This window comes from Lissotriton helveticus, chromosome 12 (genome assembly GCF_964261635.1).
Source record: "Lissotriton helveticus chromosome 12, aLisHel1.1, whole genome shotgun sequence".
Classification (NCBI taxonomy): domain Eukaryota; kingdom Metazoa; phylum Chordata; class Amphibia; order Caudata; family Salamandridae; genus Lissotriton; species Lissotriton helveticus.
Window position 1 is genome coordinate 511,759,215 of NC_136073.1, and position 17,717 is coordinate 511,776,931.

General features: G+C 41.0%; 1 protein-coding gene across 1 annotated transcript in view; it reads right to left on the reverse strand.

The window, feature by feature from the left end:
- CDH8 (cadherin 8) overlaps positions 1 to 17,717 on the reverse strand; it is a 780,636-nt gene that overhangs the window by 152,022 nt on the left and 610,897 nt on the right. The window contains exon 7 of the mRNA XM_078668530.1: positions 14,235 to 14,371. Coding sequence (XP_078524656.1) covers positions 14,235 to 14,371 — 137 coding nt within the window. The remainder of the gene's footprint in view (positions 1 to 14,234; positions 14,372 to 17,717) is intronic.

Sequence of the window (17,717 nt, forward strand, 5' to 3'; positions counted from 1 at the left end):
TGAGCTAAATTGGGTAGCAAAGTTCTCTGCTCAATAAAAGTCTATATCTGGATCTGCTCAGTGTTTCTGACTCATTTAGCAATTTGTGGTACAATGATGGCTTTATGGGTATTATAGCACCCACCCCAGCTTGGGTACATGTAAATGATCCTGCCACAAATGGAGCTCGGTATTACACGTCTTTATTCTTCAGAGTGTGACTGTTAACTGCCCTTACTACGTCATGAATTTTCTTAACCACACCCAATCACTTACACCAATCTTCTATGAAATCCCACAGGGACCAGAGGGGTCCCGTGATCTCTAACACACACCACACTACTTCTCCTCCTTTATTAAATAATAATTCCACATAACAAAATCATATATACATCATAACTCCTCAATGAGTCTTTGAGGGGCTCGAATCAATCTTCCAGATCTCATGTGTGATGTTGAGGAGACACAGTTAACATAAGATAGACATCCGTGGCTCTCAAGGTGACACAGCCACAGGTGACACGGGCACAGGTGCAGTGTTTGGGCTTTCCTGACTCCCAGATGGAAGGCTCTCATGTTGAACTTCTGAAGTCAAAGAACCTTGAAACAGGTGTCTGAAATAAGAAGAATCTCTTGTGATGAACTTTCCAGGTAGATGGGTAGTCTCCATATGTCCTTTCCTAGTCACAACCCTCAGTGGGTCAGCATCAAAAGGAGCATCAGACTTGCATTTCTGTTTCTGCCTCCCAATGACTTAGTCTCTTCTTTTGAACACAGTAATCCAAACACAGTGGCATCTATCCGGATAGGTCTTCATTTTGTATTTGTGAGACAAATTAGTAGTGCAAAGTATATCAATGTCAATAGATCTTTCGGTGGTTCATAGTGCCAATTTGGTTCCCATGGCTCTCCCAAAAATAAAGGTTGAAGGGCTTTCACTTGAGGTAAAATGGGGAGCTGACCAATATGCATAAAGCGTAGACTGACGAGCTGATTTGAGTTCAAGTCTCTCCAGTGCAGCACCCTGAACTGTCATTTTGAGGGTGCTCATAAATTGCTTGATGACATAATTTGCCTGAGGCAGAGAGAAGTGCTTTTCTGATGCTTGACATTTAGATGAGGGAAAACATCTTTAAATTCTTTATTATTGAAAGATGGGCCATTGTCAGAGTTCAAAATCGTAGGAGCACACCAGGTTGCAGAAATACCCTGGGCCTGTATTGTAAATTAAAAGCTACTAGTGGGCCAGCAGCGCTGCTTGTGGCACCCACAGAAGTAGCCTTTCAAACATGTCTCACGCCTCTGCTGCTTCATGGCCTGCATGTGCAGTTTACTCCTGCAAGTGATGAGGCAGTTAAAGTGTTTGCCAAGTCAGAAACTCCCCTTTTACTACATGTATGTGACCCATAAGGTAGGCCATAGGTAGCCCAAAGGGCAGGGTGCTGGGTAGGTAAATTGTTGTGTGGCATGTCATAGTTATGCCAAACAGCCTATTTGGTTTCTCACTGCTGTGAGGCTGCTCTTCTCATAGGTTTGCATTGGAAATTCCCTGATATGTGTTTCAGAGGTATTTTCCGATAGGAAAGGGGTAGCGTAACCATGTTTGGTATGTTTGGAATAATAGTGATAAATCCTGCTTATTGGTGAAAGATTTGTTATTACACTGTTAGAAGTAGGCATTTCTGTGTGCTGTTGAATCTTTGTGCCTTGCCTGGTTGTGTGTTCAACGTCTGGTTTAGAATGATAGGCGCTGGGGATGTGCATCCCTTCTAGACAGTCACAAGGGGGGTGAGGTGTGTCCTGCCTTTCCTGGGTGACACATAGTTAAGCTCAATAGGCCTGATCTGCATTTAGATTGGTGGGAGGAGTTGTCACACGCACCTGAATAGGGCTGTATTTGCCTTATACAATGTTGTCTCTGTCCCCCTTTAGTGTGTTTGGAGCCGGGTCGAGGATTGAATGGGTGGGTTGAGCACTTCTAAAGTTGTCTGAAGTGTCCCCAGAACAAAGACTTTAGGAGTATAAGTACAGGGGATGTGGCTCCATGATGTTAGACACTGTGTGGACTTGTAACCAGCCACTGTGGGCTCTACAGACTGCACCTGGCCAGAAGGAAATGTTATGCTGCAAGGAGGAACCTCCATAGGACTCCCTTGCTTGTTTTGCTGACCTGTGGCTTGTGGGACTACAAGAAGGACTGCCACTTTTACTGCAAGTGCCCTGATGTGCTGGCTTGCTTCTTATCCTCTGCTCTGGTGCTCCCCGGTGCTCTCCTGGGGCGGGTGGGTTGCCCCCTCCCTGTTTAGCTGAGGTTTCTAAGGATTCTGTAGGGCAACAGCCTTCAATTGATTTGTGTTTCAGCACAGTGCTCTGTGACCAAGGGATAACTGTAGGGTCCACTTATCCAGTGCAAACTATCTGGCTCAATGCCCTGCTACCAAGACATGTATTGAACGCTTCGCTCCTGGTGGCAAGGAACGTGTCTGGAGCACATAGTAGAGCATAGAGAACGGCAGAAGTTCTGTTGCTCGTGCCAACTGTGACACTAAGGGAAGCCCTGGAGACGCGTACCAGGGGATTTCTGCTATAGAAGGCGGCATGTGTGTCATTCAGTGCACCTCCCCTCAACCAGGGAAACCACGACGTGTGTCCCCTTTGGGAGCAGCTATGTGTCCACAGAGAACCACCACGTTATGAGAGGTGCCGTCCTGTGGCACCCGCTGCCTACCAGGGATTGAAAGGCTGCTCTGCACATCGCAAACCCTCCCAGTGAGGCCCTGGCCACTGGAAAGCTGCTGACCACAGAGGAGGCACAACCCTGAAAGCCATAACAGTCTTCCTCATTTGTGGCCCAGAGGCTTCTGCACCCTACATGGTGCACTGAGTACCGATTAACTCCTGATAGGAGCGCAGATGAGCTGCATCATAGGTGACTTGGTAATTAGTAGTTTTACTCACCACAGGCGTCAGGTGTTTAAGATGATATTTGGTGATAAGGTGCTTTATTTCCTACATGCTGTATATGTGTGATGTTACCTGAGTATTTATATTGGCTGGCTCTAACCTAACTGCATTTTATGCCATGATGTTATGGTGTATGTCGGTTGATACCTGACAAATAACAAGTACCATTTCAGAGTGTACATGGGATGCATAGAGGGTTTATAATGTACGCACCATATCAGTCTTGTCTTTAGTGCACTAACTATGATGTTATGCCAACTGTTTCTTACAGTGTGCAAAATATGTATATTTAACTTATTGCACTACCTATGCTGTTATGACAGTTGCCTGGTTGGAAAAGTGATTTTATGATCTATGTGGTGCCATAACAAGTGCCTTGTGGCATAGTTATTTATGTGATTATGGACTAATGTGCATTTTGTATTATACAAAGGATATGTTTATATAACCTTTTGTGGAGTCTCTTTTTGTGGTGTGTCTAGTGTGTCACTGGTGTGTGTCTGTGTTGCGCTTTTCACGTTACCTCTGGGATAAACCTGACTGCTCTGCCATGCCACCAAGGGGGTGACCAGGACTTATCTTGGGTGTGTCACTCCCTTACCTTGACTAGAGTGGTGGGTTCTGCCTGACTTATGTGCATATCCTAACCAGCCTGAAACACTATTTCTAAGTATGATTCATCTAGGTACTCGCTCTTCTGTAGAGCAGACCATTGCCCCTCTTAGCAAGGAAAACAGGATTCAGCTCGGCTGGATTTCCAGCATGGTTCTACCTCAACAGTGAAAGTGAAATGCTCCTCTGTCTAAACAAAGGAATGGTGTCATTTATATAATACATTTAACTTGTGTTAAAATACCAGAGCCCAAGTCAGGCCATCATTATCTATTCTACCCTTGCAGGGCTGTTGCAGAGCGGACAACCATCAACATTTTGCAAGGTGAACTTAAGCCTTTTACAGAATGTTCAAGGCCTTGAGAATATGCCTATGAAGAAGTGTAAATACAAGCAAATCCATTTCAGAGAATATTATCCTATATGTGTGTGAATGAAAATGTGTGTCAAGAGTCAACATTTAAGAAAGATGTCAACTTTAAATGTAAACATGGAAAGTGGTGGTGTTCCTTGCCCGAGGCCTATGTAATCATATAACAATCTGCTGTATAACAAGTGCATTACATCCTATGCATATGTATACTATAATCGTAATAGAGCAGACTGGATGTCAATCCCATTTACGATGCAGTCTCTTATCTGTCAAACTGTAAATTAAGCCTGTAGAATGGAGAAAGATTTTAGTTGGGGATCATCTCTATGTCATATGTTGGTTAACATTTCCCTAAAACAGGCCTCTTACAATAGGTGCACTAGGTGAGTGCTGCCTTTTTTGGTGGATTTCCAACTCTCTTGAGATATGCTATAAAAAAAGCCTATATTACATACTTGATAGTTGTGTTCTACTCGAGCTTATCTTGAAAGACAATATCTATAAGGAGGTCAACAAAAGTGTGTAACTATGAAAGTTATGTCATTTAGTGCCCTAATACTGAACACATTATGTCGCATCTTGTTCACATATGTTGTGCGACTGAATATTACTTCACATTGCAAGAATGTATGATGCTCACACAACCAATACCATATGTGACTCAATGTACTATAGATCTATGGTTTCCAAAAGTTATTACCTCCAGGTATCTCTCACATGTTTTCAAGTCGAGCCATCAGGCACAGATAAAGAGAAATTAAAATAATGCAGTACATATGTAAGGCATCAATGTATGAAAAGATAGAGACTGCATTTCTACCATCAAGTATCCGGCCTACATTATGTATAGTGGGTAGGAAGCTGCACAGTATCAATCTGTTCATGTCATTGCTTTAAAAAATTAATGCTGTGGTCTTTCTCAGATGCCTACAAAATGCATCCCACGCACTGTGTGTTCCCCTCTATCTCTCCTCCTGTTCTCACTTCCTGGTAACCACAAGTCAGTTGTTTGCCTCCAAATGGGATAAAAGCATCTGAGGTAATCAACCAAGTACCAAACATCTAGTGCTCTCAACCTTGCCTTTCAAAATGATTGACAGCTTGTTGTGGGAAATCCACTGAGTGCTAACTCTTAAAGAAACATGAAGCCATCAGGAGAGAAACCCTGCATTATCCATTGCCTCAGCAATCTGAAATATCAGCCTTATTATGGCCCATTCAAAAGCGACAAATTCCCATCTATTAAAGTCAGAAAGCCATGGAGATTTTACACGGCTACAATTAAATGTTTTAATTAGATGCAGTAGCCATCAGAATGACATCCAAGATATAAGGCATAATTGCAAATGTTTCTAAGAATGTGAAGGCACGCACGTATGCTCTGGTTTATGAATGCATTCGCAGTCAAAGGATCTCCTTAGAGGGAAAGTAATTTAATATTCACATACCATTAAAAGTTTAAAAGCAAAAATTGTTAGAAATGAAATGAAAACACTTTTATTGACAACGATCTGATTATTGTCAAACACTTTCTAGTTACTGCTGTTGTCAAAGATCCTTATTAATAAGCTTTGAATTATTTGCTAGAGGTATTTACATAAAGGTTATAGGCCTTAGGGTAAATTGATTATAGGACTGAGGGCCATGAGCAAGACGTATTTAACTCTAACTGGTCAATCGAATTTGACACAAGAGATGAATTGTAATTTCTTTTCTATGCGTAAAACATACAATTTTCGTGAAAAATACGTGCACTACATGAAGTATCCTGATCATCTGTGTGCTAAATTGTAAACTGGACATGTGCTGCAGCCCATGTTCAGTTTCACAATTCTCGTGAGCTCTTTCCTGCGTGTGAAAATTGCATAAGCAAGAGAAAACAAAAACTACGTGAAATACATGAAAAACAATAATAATCATTTGCTCACGCGCAATATATATTTTCTCAGGCCCAATAAAAGTGTTCTAAAAATTGATAATATAAAAAGATTTAAAACTACATTTTACTCGTAGAGCATGAACAAGGAACAATCATTTTGACCTCAAAAAGGTTTCAACAAATGCGTTGGCCAGGACTCCAACGCTGGTCAGCAGAAAATTGTACGTTTTTACTTGTTCAGGTTTATCATAGTTCATGGCTAACTTAGTGATTTTGAAAATAGGTGAAGAAAGATCATAGCACAGGAAAACTGTTATTAAAGTCACATAATGTTATATTATCTTACGGTAATTTCTGAGATACCTCATCATTATTTCAGGAGCTCCACGAGATTTGCACCTGTTGCAGATCTACAGGATGACCACCTGAGATAAATATTAATATTTTATGTCGTTGAGTGTTATTCTTGAAATCTGGCATGGATCTAGCCCTTGAGGACTAACATTCTTCACTTCATCTAGAATTCTATCCTACAAGTTTACATCTAATCATGTGCAAATCCCTGGCATGCTGGTGAATTTTGGATTGTTTCTTTCTCTCCTCATGATATATGACACCATTTGTTCTTGAGCTTTACATGCACAAATGCCTATTGCCTTGTGCGCTGCATTGTATCAATTTCAGCATGATTACATCTGAATGACCTCCACTGGTGTAGTTCCAATCCCCATAAGGCTCTTTCTGCAGCATGCAATAGGTGGTGCAGGCAAGTCCTAAAAATTAGGTGGTGCTTCATTTGCTGGGGTTTGTGGCCCCACGCAAATATAGAATACCTGCTGCCTGGGCATACAGGCATTAATAAACTATGTGCATATGGAGAGCCGGGTTTAAATTAGAGCAATACATGTAAGCCCAGAACATATGGTAGACATTTAGGATGTCCCTCAAGATCGCCTTGAGGAATTTTGCAAAGCTCCAGGGATTCTGAGGAACCACTAAGATGAATTCTCAGTCGATTGCATGGTGCGCGCAGCGGCTGCGTTGTCGTTATTTGATATGAGCACCCTGCACTTCAGGCAGTGACAGCCGCCTTGGTGGGTCAGGATTTCTGTAGAATAAGGGATCCCCCATGCACACGCCATTATGGCTCTGTACTTGCCTTTTGTGCAGGCACGGCCCGTGCAGGGCATTATACCGGGGCGGTGACGTCAGGCGGGGGAGGGTCAGGGTGGTGGTTGTAAAATGCGGGATATGGACCATTACAGGTAAGTACCAGGGGAAAAAAACGAATTTCGTTACAGGCGCTGCCTCGCCAAATGATGCAGCGCGGGCAACAATTTTTTTTTTTTTCGGTACTTACCTGTAATGGTCCATATCCCGCATTTTACAACCCCCCACACTGACCCTCCCCCGCCTGACGTCATCGCCCCGGTATTACGCCCTGCACGGGCCGTGCCTGCATTTGTGCACTCATATGCACATGCGCTAAATTTGGCAAGAAGCAAATGCACAGATACGTTTTTAATTTTCTTCAAAGGGGAGCATGACTCTGTTAAAGCAAATATAAAAACCAGCTTTATTAGACCATGTGGTGCCAATGAACTTTTTTTATCATTTAAATAATGTGCTATTCCCAACTCGACATATAATTTCTTTTCTAGAAATAAATGAAAGGTTTTCCATAGCTCATCAATCCTTTGCTCTCCTTTTCTGTATTATATATGGGACATATAAGGGAAATTTGAACTGTCAAGTTTTAAATAATCTTATATTATATTGATTTTTGCTGAAAATAATTTACCAAAATGCCAAAACAAGGCAATGAATGGAGAAACCGGAATGTTCTTTGTATGCAGTAGTTACTCCTAGAGACACTTCCCAAAATGCTGAGCGATGCATTATCTGCCGCGGAAACCACTTGGCGCGTGCAATAAAGCTGCGGAATGGGGAGATAAACACATGGAAGGTTCAGCAATGTGATTGGGGCTTGACAGTAAATGGCCAGAACGAGATTTAAACCTGGTGTCCGAGGTACTGCTGCTCTAGCCTGCAACCACTCGACAAGCACTTTCTAAATTACAATCCCATACAGAACCTTACACTGAAAAGATGTCTCTCCATTCCACCTGTATTGACTGTTTCCATGCCCAATCCGTATATGCGTTTATTTTCTACATCTGTAGTGCTGAGTCGTAACAGATTAAAATGACATCCTTTGCCTTTTAGGGCACATTTGTGAAATATGCAGAATCCTACAGCTAATGAACACATTAGAATGTTTTCAGATGCATTTCAAATGCATGGAATATCGCAGATGTTTTTGCAAAACACTTCAAAAAATCCTTTTACATTTATTTTTAAACACTGGTATATAGGAAACTTCTGGCTCAAATGCAAGCTTATTTTTGGTTCAGTAACTTACACAAGGAATTAAACAAAATCTCACAGTCTGAGAAATGCTTATAGATGGGCCGTGAAAACAACATCCACTTTAAATGCAAAGAACCCCATTTAATGTGATTATATGCTACAAGAGAGATTCAGTACTACAATTACGCCACATTTATGTTACCACACAGCTCTAAAGGTGTGAAAAAAAGCATGGTGTGTCTACTGAATCTTATGAATGTGACATTGTTTGTGATATACATATGATTTTAAGATGTCTATCTAGCATCAGATTTCATTATTATTTTGAGTGTTGTATTTTACCATTCATCATACATTAACAAAACTAGGCTAACTTAAAATTAGGTCCAACCTTCCAACATATTCAAATGTGTTCACATACCCAAACAAATAAAGCTAACTCCACCTTCATTGACGCTGACAGTGACTCTAAGGCATAAAAGCAACTTTACTAGCATTTCACACAACGCAATATAGCAGGGGACGTTGCTGTGCTGCATTGTGTGAAAGAGAGATAGCTAAACTGCGCCATATTTACAAAGGCCCTGTTATTCCTGTCAGACTTAGGGTAGTCTACCCCAAAACCTTTTGCCTTAGTCCTCCATTTTTGCTGATCTCGTTTTTATTGGCCTTAGGACTCTGTGCACTTTACCACTGCTAACCAGTGTTAAAGTGTGAGAAAGTGCATGTGCTCACCCCTTACAACATGTTCGAATTGGCTTAAACCCAAAGAGCACATTTAATTTTCTTGTAAGTCCCTAGTAAAGTCGTACTATATGTACCAAAGGCGTGTAAATTAGATGCTACTAAAGGGACCTGCAGCACTGATTGTGCCACCCTCTTATGTATCCCTTTTAAACATGTCTCAGGCCAGCCATTGCTGCATGTGTGTGCAGTTCTAATCTGTCATTTCAACCTGGAAAAATGAACCTTCTGCCAGGCACAAACCTTCCTTTTATTCTAAATACATATGTTACTCCTAGGGTAGGCCCTAAACATCCTATAGGGCAGTGTGCTGTGAATTTAAAAAGCTATATACTTACTTTTAACTTTTACATGTCCTGGTAGTGAAAAACTCTTTTAGTTTTTCAATACTGCAAGGCATGCTTCTCCTGTAGGATAACATTAGGTTACCTTATTACATTTAATATGTGATTACTTTTAATTGGTAGCAGGTAGAAATGTATATATATTTACAAGGAATTAAAGGCAGACACCAATAGCCATGCAATTCCACTGCTGACACAAAACTGCAAACAACTCTCTTCAAACAAATGATGACTTCACATACAAGTATGATTGTTTGGAATCATGCAAAGTGCAGCTGATGATGTTACGTGTCTCAAAAGTAGATTAAAATATTAAACTAGTCCCACTAAAGGGTCAATTGGGACAATTGGCTTTCCTTTGTAAACCCATTTACCACCTGCTTTTGAATACAGGTGGACGAGTCATATTTGCTCTACAAATGCTGAGGCACAAACATCACATGTTTAAATAATTCTTAATATTCTTGCGATATTTTAGGCAAATTCTTGAGCTTTTAGTCTAATTAAATACCACTTAGCTTAGTTCACTAAACGGAGACATTTTATACTTGCTCCAAGTATTGAAACTGATGGGCTGGCTTAAATGGAGGACAGCCTGAGTTGAGGCTAACCAGAGCTTAAGTTCAGGCTTTGCTTTGATTATACTTTAGAATGAGAATTGGTTAAAGTACCTGATGACTCTATAACTATTTTCCATGAGCCTCTCTATCTATATTGAATATAGTAGGCTATAATCCTAACAGAAGTCCAAATTTAAATTCAAACAAGTGAACTGAAAGGCTAAATAATAATTAAGTACCAGTGACATCCTTGAGTAGCGTGCTTTGATAGATCAGCAACGGCAAGAACTTCATTTTCTGCTGTCAAATGCACAGCAGTTACAAGATTTGCTCAAATTCTGCACCCTGTCTCATTGGTTCTTTATTTTTTGATCCAGCATTTTGAGAAGGATATAATGTGTCATGCCATAATTTTACTGTCAAGGGTACATTTGTACCTTTTCAAAAAGACCTAAGAATGCATTTTAGAATCATAGGTAGTGAATGAAATGTGTCAGTTAGACTGGATTCTAATGGAGCATTTGCTGTTTGCAGAATCTACAATATAGGCAGCCACAAAGAGTGGCCGTGTACTTTTTTGTGACTTCAGAACTATATTCTGAGTGTAAAGAATTCCATCTGGTTAATATATTTCCCTCTGTCCCATTTTGCTACATTCTTTCTTTATCTCTATTGCGATCTGAGGACTACTAAACAGCCTTCAGCCACATATGTGCTCATAAAATGGTTTATCTTTGTTCTCTCAGTTCAGCTGCTACTACTGTTGGCACAGCCTGAAGTTTTTTTAAGAGTATCACACTAAAACTGCAAAAATCCAAACTATTGATAACTACCAACTGTATGACACCATTAAAAGTTCAGGCACCCTGGCTGTTTTGTCTGTGCCAGTAATGAAATTGTGGCTCAGGAAATGTTTTACCACCTTCAGGTCTAAGTCATATTACCAGTTTGACCTGAGTCCATTTTCAGAATCACTCGAGAGCTGAGGCAACAATAAAGGCATCAGTGTATGTCAAAGCTCAGGTGCAGAAAAGAAGAAAATGATTTGGGTTTCGCATAAGGGCAGATTGAATGCTCCAACAGTGCAAGGCCTGCAGCAGCAGGTAATGAATGCTGCAAGATGCCGTGTGGATTCATCTCAGGGTTAAGATTTCTCTTCTTTGATCTTCAAACTTTACATTAATTCATTGGAATTGCTGAATAGCTGTAGTTGTTTACATTCCTCATCACAAAGACAGGAGTTCAAAGTTGGAAGACAATTAGTACCTTACGAAATTACTCCGTAAAAGTGATAGTTGCATGATGCAAATTGTCATGCAAATGAACTCAATCAAATGTTTAATAACAGCTCGGAATTCACTGTGACAACACAGAGCAAAACTGCCCTTTGCGGTGACTTTTCCAGTGGCTACGGTATCACATGATGAAGCTTAGCCCAACATATTTGCGTACCTTGTCAATGTCACTTCCATCTCCTCAACAAAATTAAAGATCACATACCTGTTTTAAAATTTCTGAACAGAGATCGAAGCTGTAGTGATAGTCAATATTATCTACAGAAATGTAATCCTAGGAGCCTGCCTAGTTCCCACTCTGACCTTGCTTAGAGTTAGCTTGCATGCCACAGCTGGGCTGATCAAAGACTTCTCATCAATACTGCTCCCACTCTAAAATGGAGCACACCAACATCCAGAAGAGGCTAGAGCACCCCTGTTCCACAACGAGTGCTTCATGTACTATACTCTCTAGTACTCCTTGTTAGAAAGAACTACATCAAGGGTTGAAAGTCTCAGGTAGATACGTGAATGATCAGAAGTGTCTAAACTCCAATTCCCTGAATATACCAAGTACTTTCACAGTCATTTTCTGGACATGGGCTTACCATGTAGAACTCTCTCATTCTGCCTCAGGAGCTACTTTTCTCTGATGGACTGCATAAAACGACTGCTTTGCCAATACGTCTCCCAACACCTCTTCTGGCACCTCTTCTTCTAGCATTCTTCCCTACTACCAGTCTGCCAGGCCATCCCTCCTGATCCTACCTGTTATATATACTGTTGATTAGGGATGTATGACGATATGACGCATACTTTGACAACGCGTACCGTTACCACGCTAGTTTTACAACGCAAATCGTTACAACGACTTGCGTTGAGGGGCGCTGGATAGTAAATAGTTTTATTTACTATTCCAACTCCAGTCCCCGTGGACTCTAGGGAAGGAGTTGGATAGTAAATTAAACTATTTACTATCCTGGAGTGACCCCCAGCGCAAGTCGTCGTAACGACTTGCGTTGTAAAAGTAGCGTGGTAACAGTACCGCGTTGTTAAAGTTTCGTCGTAATGGATGTTCCCCGTTGATTAGCTATGTGCTTGTTTCCTTTGCTTGATAGAATGCTTTGTGTAATGAATACCATTGGTACATCTGAGAATTATCCTTGAAATAGTTTTTTGCTCAAGTATGTCTTTATGTGATGTGAAAAATAAATAAACACTAATAAAGAACGTTATGTTTTTTTCATTGCTCAACTAGGAGCAAGAGACAATATGACAATATCATCACCCACTTAAGCCTTTTAATACTTGACAGTCATTCCTTTTTGAGTGAATGTCGGCAAGCCCCATTCAGCTGTTTTGCTTAGCAGTGTATGTTAAGTATTTCAAAAGCAGAATATATATCACATCGAGTCACACATTTCATACAAATACATTGCACGAGGGACAGCTCATACATGCTTCATCAATAAATGTTAAGAGCAGTTTTTAATTTGTGTTCTAATCAGTTAGTATCGGTAATACAATTTGAGCTTGGGCTTTCATTTCAAGTTTTAGTTGGAGACAATTTACTAGACATACTGGCACCAAGCAAAACAATCTTAACTGTGAATTAAGCTAAAAATATGCTGTTCGGTACACTGAGAACAAAATACACACGACACCCGCGGAAAAACAATATGTTCTACTTTTAAATTCCAAATTCTTTTTTCCACCCTGACTATCATCAAACGTATTTAATTCCAGACGACTCTGAAAAATGTTAAATACAACCCCCTAGCACTATGTATATCCGCCTCATCCAAATGACAGAACAAGCTGAATATTGTTTTTAATATTATTTTTTGTGAGACTCGAATAGTGTAATTAAATGCCACTGCTCTCAAAATGGGCTGAAACACCTGACTGAAATAAGCATAGGACCAAGAGTGAAAATCAAAGTGAGAGATAAATTAACTTTTATACGTTTACCTCACGGTAGTATCTGCTTTTTTATTGCCTATGTTCCTATGCTAGCATTAGCACCATTTAAATGTTTTTTTTATTATCTTGATGGAAACAGTAAAGAGAGACACTCAACACTTGATGAAATTGTTTACTGTAGCATTTCACTGATTTTTTATGCTTTTTCTCAGCAATGATTAACTTCGAGACAATTATTGATGTTACGTTTCCCAAAGAAGTATTGCACATGCTTAGTTGTAACTGTTGTCCTGAAGCAGCACTTTACAAAACTTTGGTCGCCTGGAAAAGCAAGTCAAGGTTTTACACCTGTGTTAATTAACGAGGTAAACCACTGGCCATTTAATAAATAAATGGGCCAAAATCAAATAAGTTAATGATGAAAAAGGCATATTGAGCTACTGCGATGTTGTTTTTGATTCATGTTCTTTGGCACATTTGTGCTTGCATTACATGTGATTTGCACTCTTTTCCAAACCCACTACCTCACCTAAATCACAACCTTCCCCCCACCTTCTCCTGGGCACTATAATATTGCCAATGATGTATCTAATGTTCAATGGTCTTCTTCCATTTCATTAATCTATGATCAGTCTCAGTGTGATTAAATAACACTGAAACTTAAACTTCGTTTTGATTTGTTTGCCTCAAAAACATGCTTTACAATTTGTCTTGAACGTTAACACCGTTGATGTTGCATTTCCTGTGAAGACATCTCTAAGCACAAAACCATGAAAAAAATGTCAGAGCATTGTTCTTTTATTCTATCAGAGATTTGTGATGCCCCAAACTTTTATGTCAGTGTAATGTCGATAAATCTGTCTCTGTGCTGTTTTTTGGCATGCACTTGACTGGAGCTGGAAAATAAATGCAAAATAATACATTTCTGTATTGGATGACATTTTCAAACTAAGACCTGCGTTTTCATTAAACTGTTCAAAGAGGTCTGGCCAGCATCCAGGACAAGACAAATGAAAACAGGAGAGAAATGTAGTCGGCAGGAGGAAGAAAAGCTTTGTAAAAACTGCCTCCATTTTGATTTCTAAATCTGTTTATAATGTGCCACAGTATTTTTGGCAGTACATTTTAAAAAGCTTTTTGTACATAATGAAAGCACAGACCCCCACCCTTTCTTCACCCCCAAACGAATACGAAGAAATCATGCAAACTTACTAATTTCTGTAGCCATGATTGTTATGTTGTGCCAAACATTAGATTCTCTGTCCAGCGGTGTTGCCAAAGTGATTTTTCCATCTTCTGCATTGACGTTGAACTGCCTTTCGAGGTCGGTATGCCGATCAATGGAAAACCTACAAAAAGGACTTCACTGTAATCTACTCAATATAAGGTTAGGAGAACCTTACATAATGCAGTACACTTTAAGTAATCCTTCGAGAAACATTATAAAACTTTCTAATGGATTTAAAAGCTTAACTTTGGCATAGTTTATAATACAAACTGATAGACGCAGACATTAGTAAACACGATTATTGCCAACAAAAAGAGTTCTGTTTACCCAACAGACACGGATCAATGACTGCCCTCTTAGAAATTTTGATTTGTTGTGAATGGCTATTCAAATCTGTGGTGCGCTTTTGTTGCTGTGCTGTCTCCTATATTTTATCTTGGAGACCATTGCTTAATTGATAATGAAAAAGATAAACCAACAAATAAATTGGATTGTTTATCCTTCAAAAGAAATATGCTAAATGACTACTTTTTAAAGATGACATAGTCATAATTATTGTGGTATCGGATGTAACAAGAAGATTTCGCTATAGCTAGACTGGTAAATCAAATTACATCTATTTTTATTATAACGTCAATAAAGAGGGTTGCTATTGCTGTCACGTGTAGTAAGTGATTGGTTATTTCTGTCAACTGAGTATGTGTATATATATATGATTGGTGTCTCACACATAATTTTTTCATGTTCAAAATGAAGGTATAGCAGCAACTCAGGGGTGTGGCCATGGGAGCCTGCTTCTCGCCCAGCTATGCATGTTTACATGTTGGCTGGTGGGAGGAGCGGGTTCTCATGGTCGAGCACATGACAGCTTTCAACAACAACATTGTGTCTTGGCTACGCTACATATACAATGTCTTTTTGATTTGGTGAGGTGATGTTAAAAGTGCTAGAATGTTCATTAATGAGATCAATGACAATGATGTCAATTTGGAATTTAATGCTAACATTAGTGCCACCTCTGCTGAATTCCTACACGTCAATCTGTACATCGCCAATGGCTCTTTGCATTTTAAGCTCCATCGGAAGCTTACCGCAGGGAACTCTACACTGCACGCCTCCAGCTTTCACCCCAGGCACCTCATAACCAGCATTCCCTATGGGGAAATGTTACGTTTAGCCAGAATTTGCAGCACCTATGAAGATCGCCTTGAGCGCCAGGGGGAAGCAGCTAAGAGTTTCAAGGCACGAGGTTACTCAGCGCCTGTCATACGGAAAGCCATTGACAGAGCCAATGCCATCCCTAAGGATGAACTGCTAGTGGTCCCATCCACACCTGTGGTCACTAGTGCAGCCAACATACTGAATGAACCTAATAGCCCAGTTACCCCGATGTAAAACCAAGGCACAAGAAACCAGTAAAAGAAATGCGCAATACACGAATAGGGGGCAGGGTAAAAACACCCTGACCCCCTAGGCCTGCTTAGGGGGTCCCACAAGGAACCCCAGGGCCAAAAAACTCCATAGATTCTCACATACCTAGTCAGTCACCCAAAGATTAAATTACACTGCCAATCACTCACCTATACAGGACAAAAGAGGGAGGAGGCAAATACCCAAAATTCATGGCATTTGAGAAAGGCAAAACTACGCCAAAACTCATCCTGCCACACCTGCTGCCAATAAGCGGACTTTACTAACGTCTCCACTGTGTCCTCTGGTTACTTTGTAATGAAGTGATCGTTTTTGGATGTATTACGTGCTTACCAGTGGCAGGGAAGGAGGACCCACCCGGAGGAGATCCATGGGAGTGAAAAGCCTTTTGACTGCCGCGACCAAGTATGCAAGGGACTCCTGCGAGGTGCAGTCTGTGACTTCACCGAGAAACGCGGTCATTGTGCCAGCGATGCAAAAAAAATAAGTGCAGAAAGAAGGAACAGAGGTGCAGAAAGAGGTAGGGGATCTAGAAAGAGGGAACGGAGGTGCAGAAAGAGGCAAGCGAGGTGCAAAAAGAGGGAAGAGGGGTACAGAAAGAGGCAAGAGGAATGCAGAAAGTAGCAACAGAGGTGCAGAAAAGGGGAAGGGGTAGAGAAAGAGGCAAGGGGGTATCGAAAGAAACAAGAGAGCTGCATAAAGAAACAAAAGCAGTGCAGAATAAAAAAACAGAGGTGCAGAAAGAGGCATGAGGGGTACAGAAAGAGTCAAAATGGATGCAGAAAGAAGCGAGAGGTGTAGAAAGACACAAAATAAATACAGAAAGAAGGAACAGGAGTGCAGAAAGAGGGAAGGGGCTGTGAAAGAGGCACAAGGGATGCAGAAAGAAGCAGAAGAGGTACACAAAAAAGCAACAGAGATGCAGAAAGAGGGAGAAGGGGTGGCGAAAGAGACAAGAGAATTGCTGAAAGAAGCATAAGAGATGCAGACAGGGGTAAGAGGGGTAGAGAAAGAGACAAAAGGGGTACAGCATGAAGCAAGACAGGTGCAGAAAGAAAGAAAAAAGTGCAGATAAAAGGAACAGAGGTGCGGGGTGAGGCAAGAGGGGTGAAGAAAGAGGGAATAGGGGTGCAGAAAGAGGCATGAGGGGTGCAGAAAGAAGCAAGAGAGGTGCAGAAAGAAGCAAGAGAAGTGCGGAAAGAAGTAACAGAGGTGCAGAAAGAGGGAAGAGGAGTGCAGAAAGAGGCAAAAGAACTGCAGAAAGAGGCAGGAGAGGTGCAGAAAGAGGGCACAGGGTACAGTAAGAGGCAAGAATGGTACAGAAAGAGCGAAGAGGGAGGCAGAAAGAAGCATGTGAGGTGCAGAAAGAGGTAAGAGAAGAGCACAAAGATGCAAGAGAGGTGCAGAAACAGGCAAGAGAAGTGCAGAAAGAGGCAGAATTGCTAAAAGAAGCAACAGAGGTATAGAAAGAAGCAAGAGAAGTAAAGAAAGAGATACGAGAGTTGCAGAAAGAAACACGAGAGGTGTGGAAAGAGTCAAGATATCTGCAGAAAAGGTAAGAGGTGTGCAGAAAGATGAAAGTGAAGTACAGAAAGAAGCAACAGAGGTGCAGAAGGAGGCTAGAGAATGCAGAAAGAGGCAAGAGAGGTGCAGAAAGAGGGGTGCAGAAACAGGCAAGAGAAGTACAGAATGAAGCAAGAGAATTGCTGAAAGAAGCAACAGAGATGTAGAAAGAAGCAGTAGAAGTGCAGAAAGAGGCAAGAGAGGTGCAGAAAGAAGTAACCTAGGTGCAGAAAAAGGCAGGAGGGTTGCAGGAAGATGCAATAGAGGTACAGAAAGTAGCAACAGAGGTGACGAAGGAGGCAAGAGAAATGCAGAAAGCTGCAAGAGAATTGCAGAAACAGGCAAAAGAGGTACAGAAAGAGGAAAGAGGATGCAGAAAGAAGCAAGAGGGGTATAGAAAGAAGCAAGAGGGGTGCAGAAAGAAGCAAGAGCACAGCCACGGCCGGTAGTGGGAGTACTGGCTGGGCGGTGAC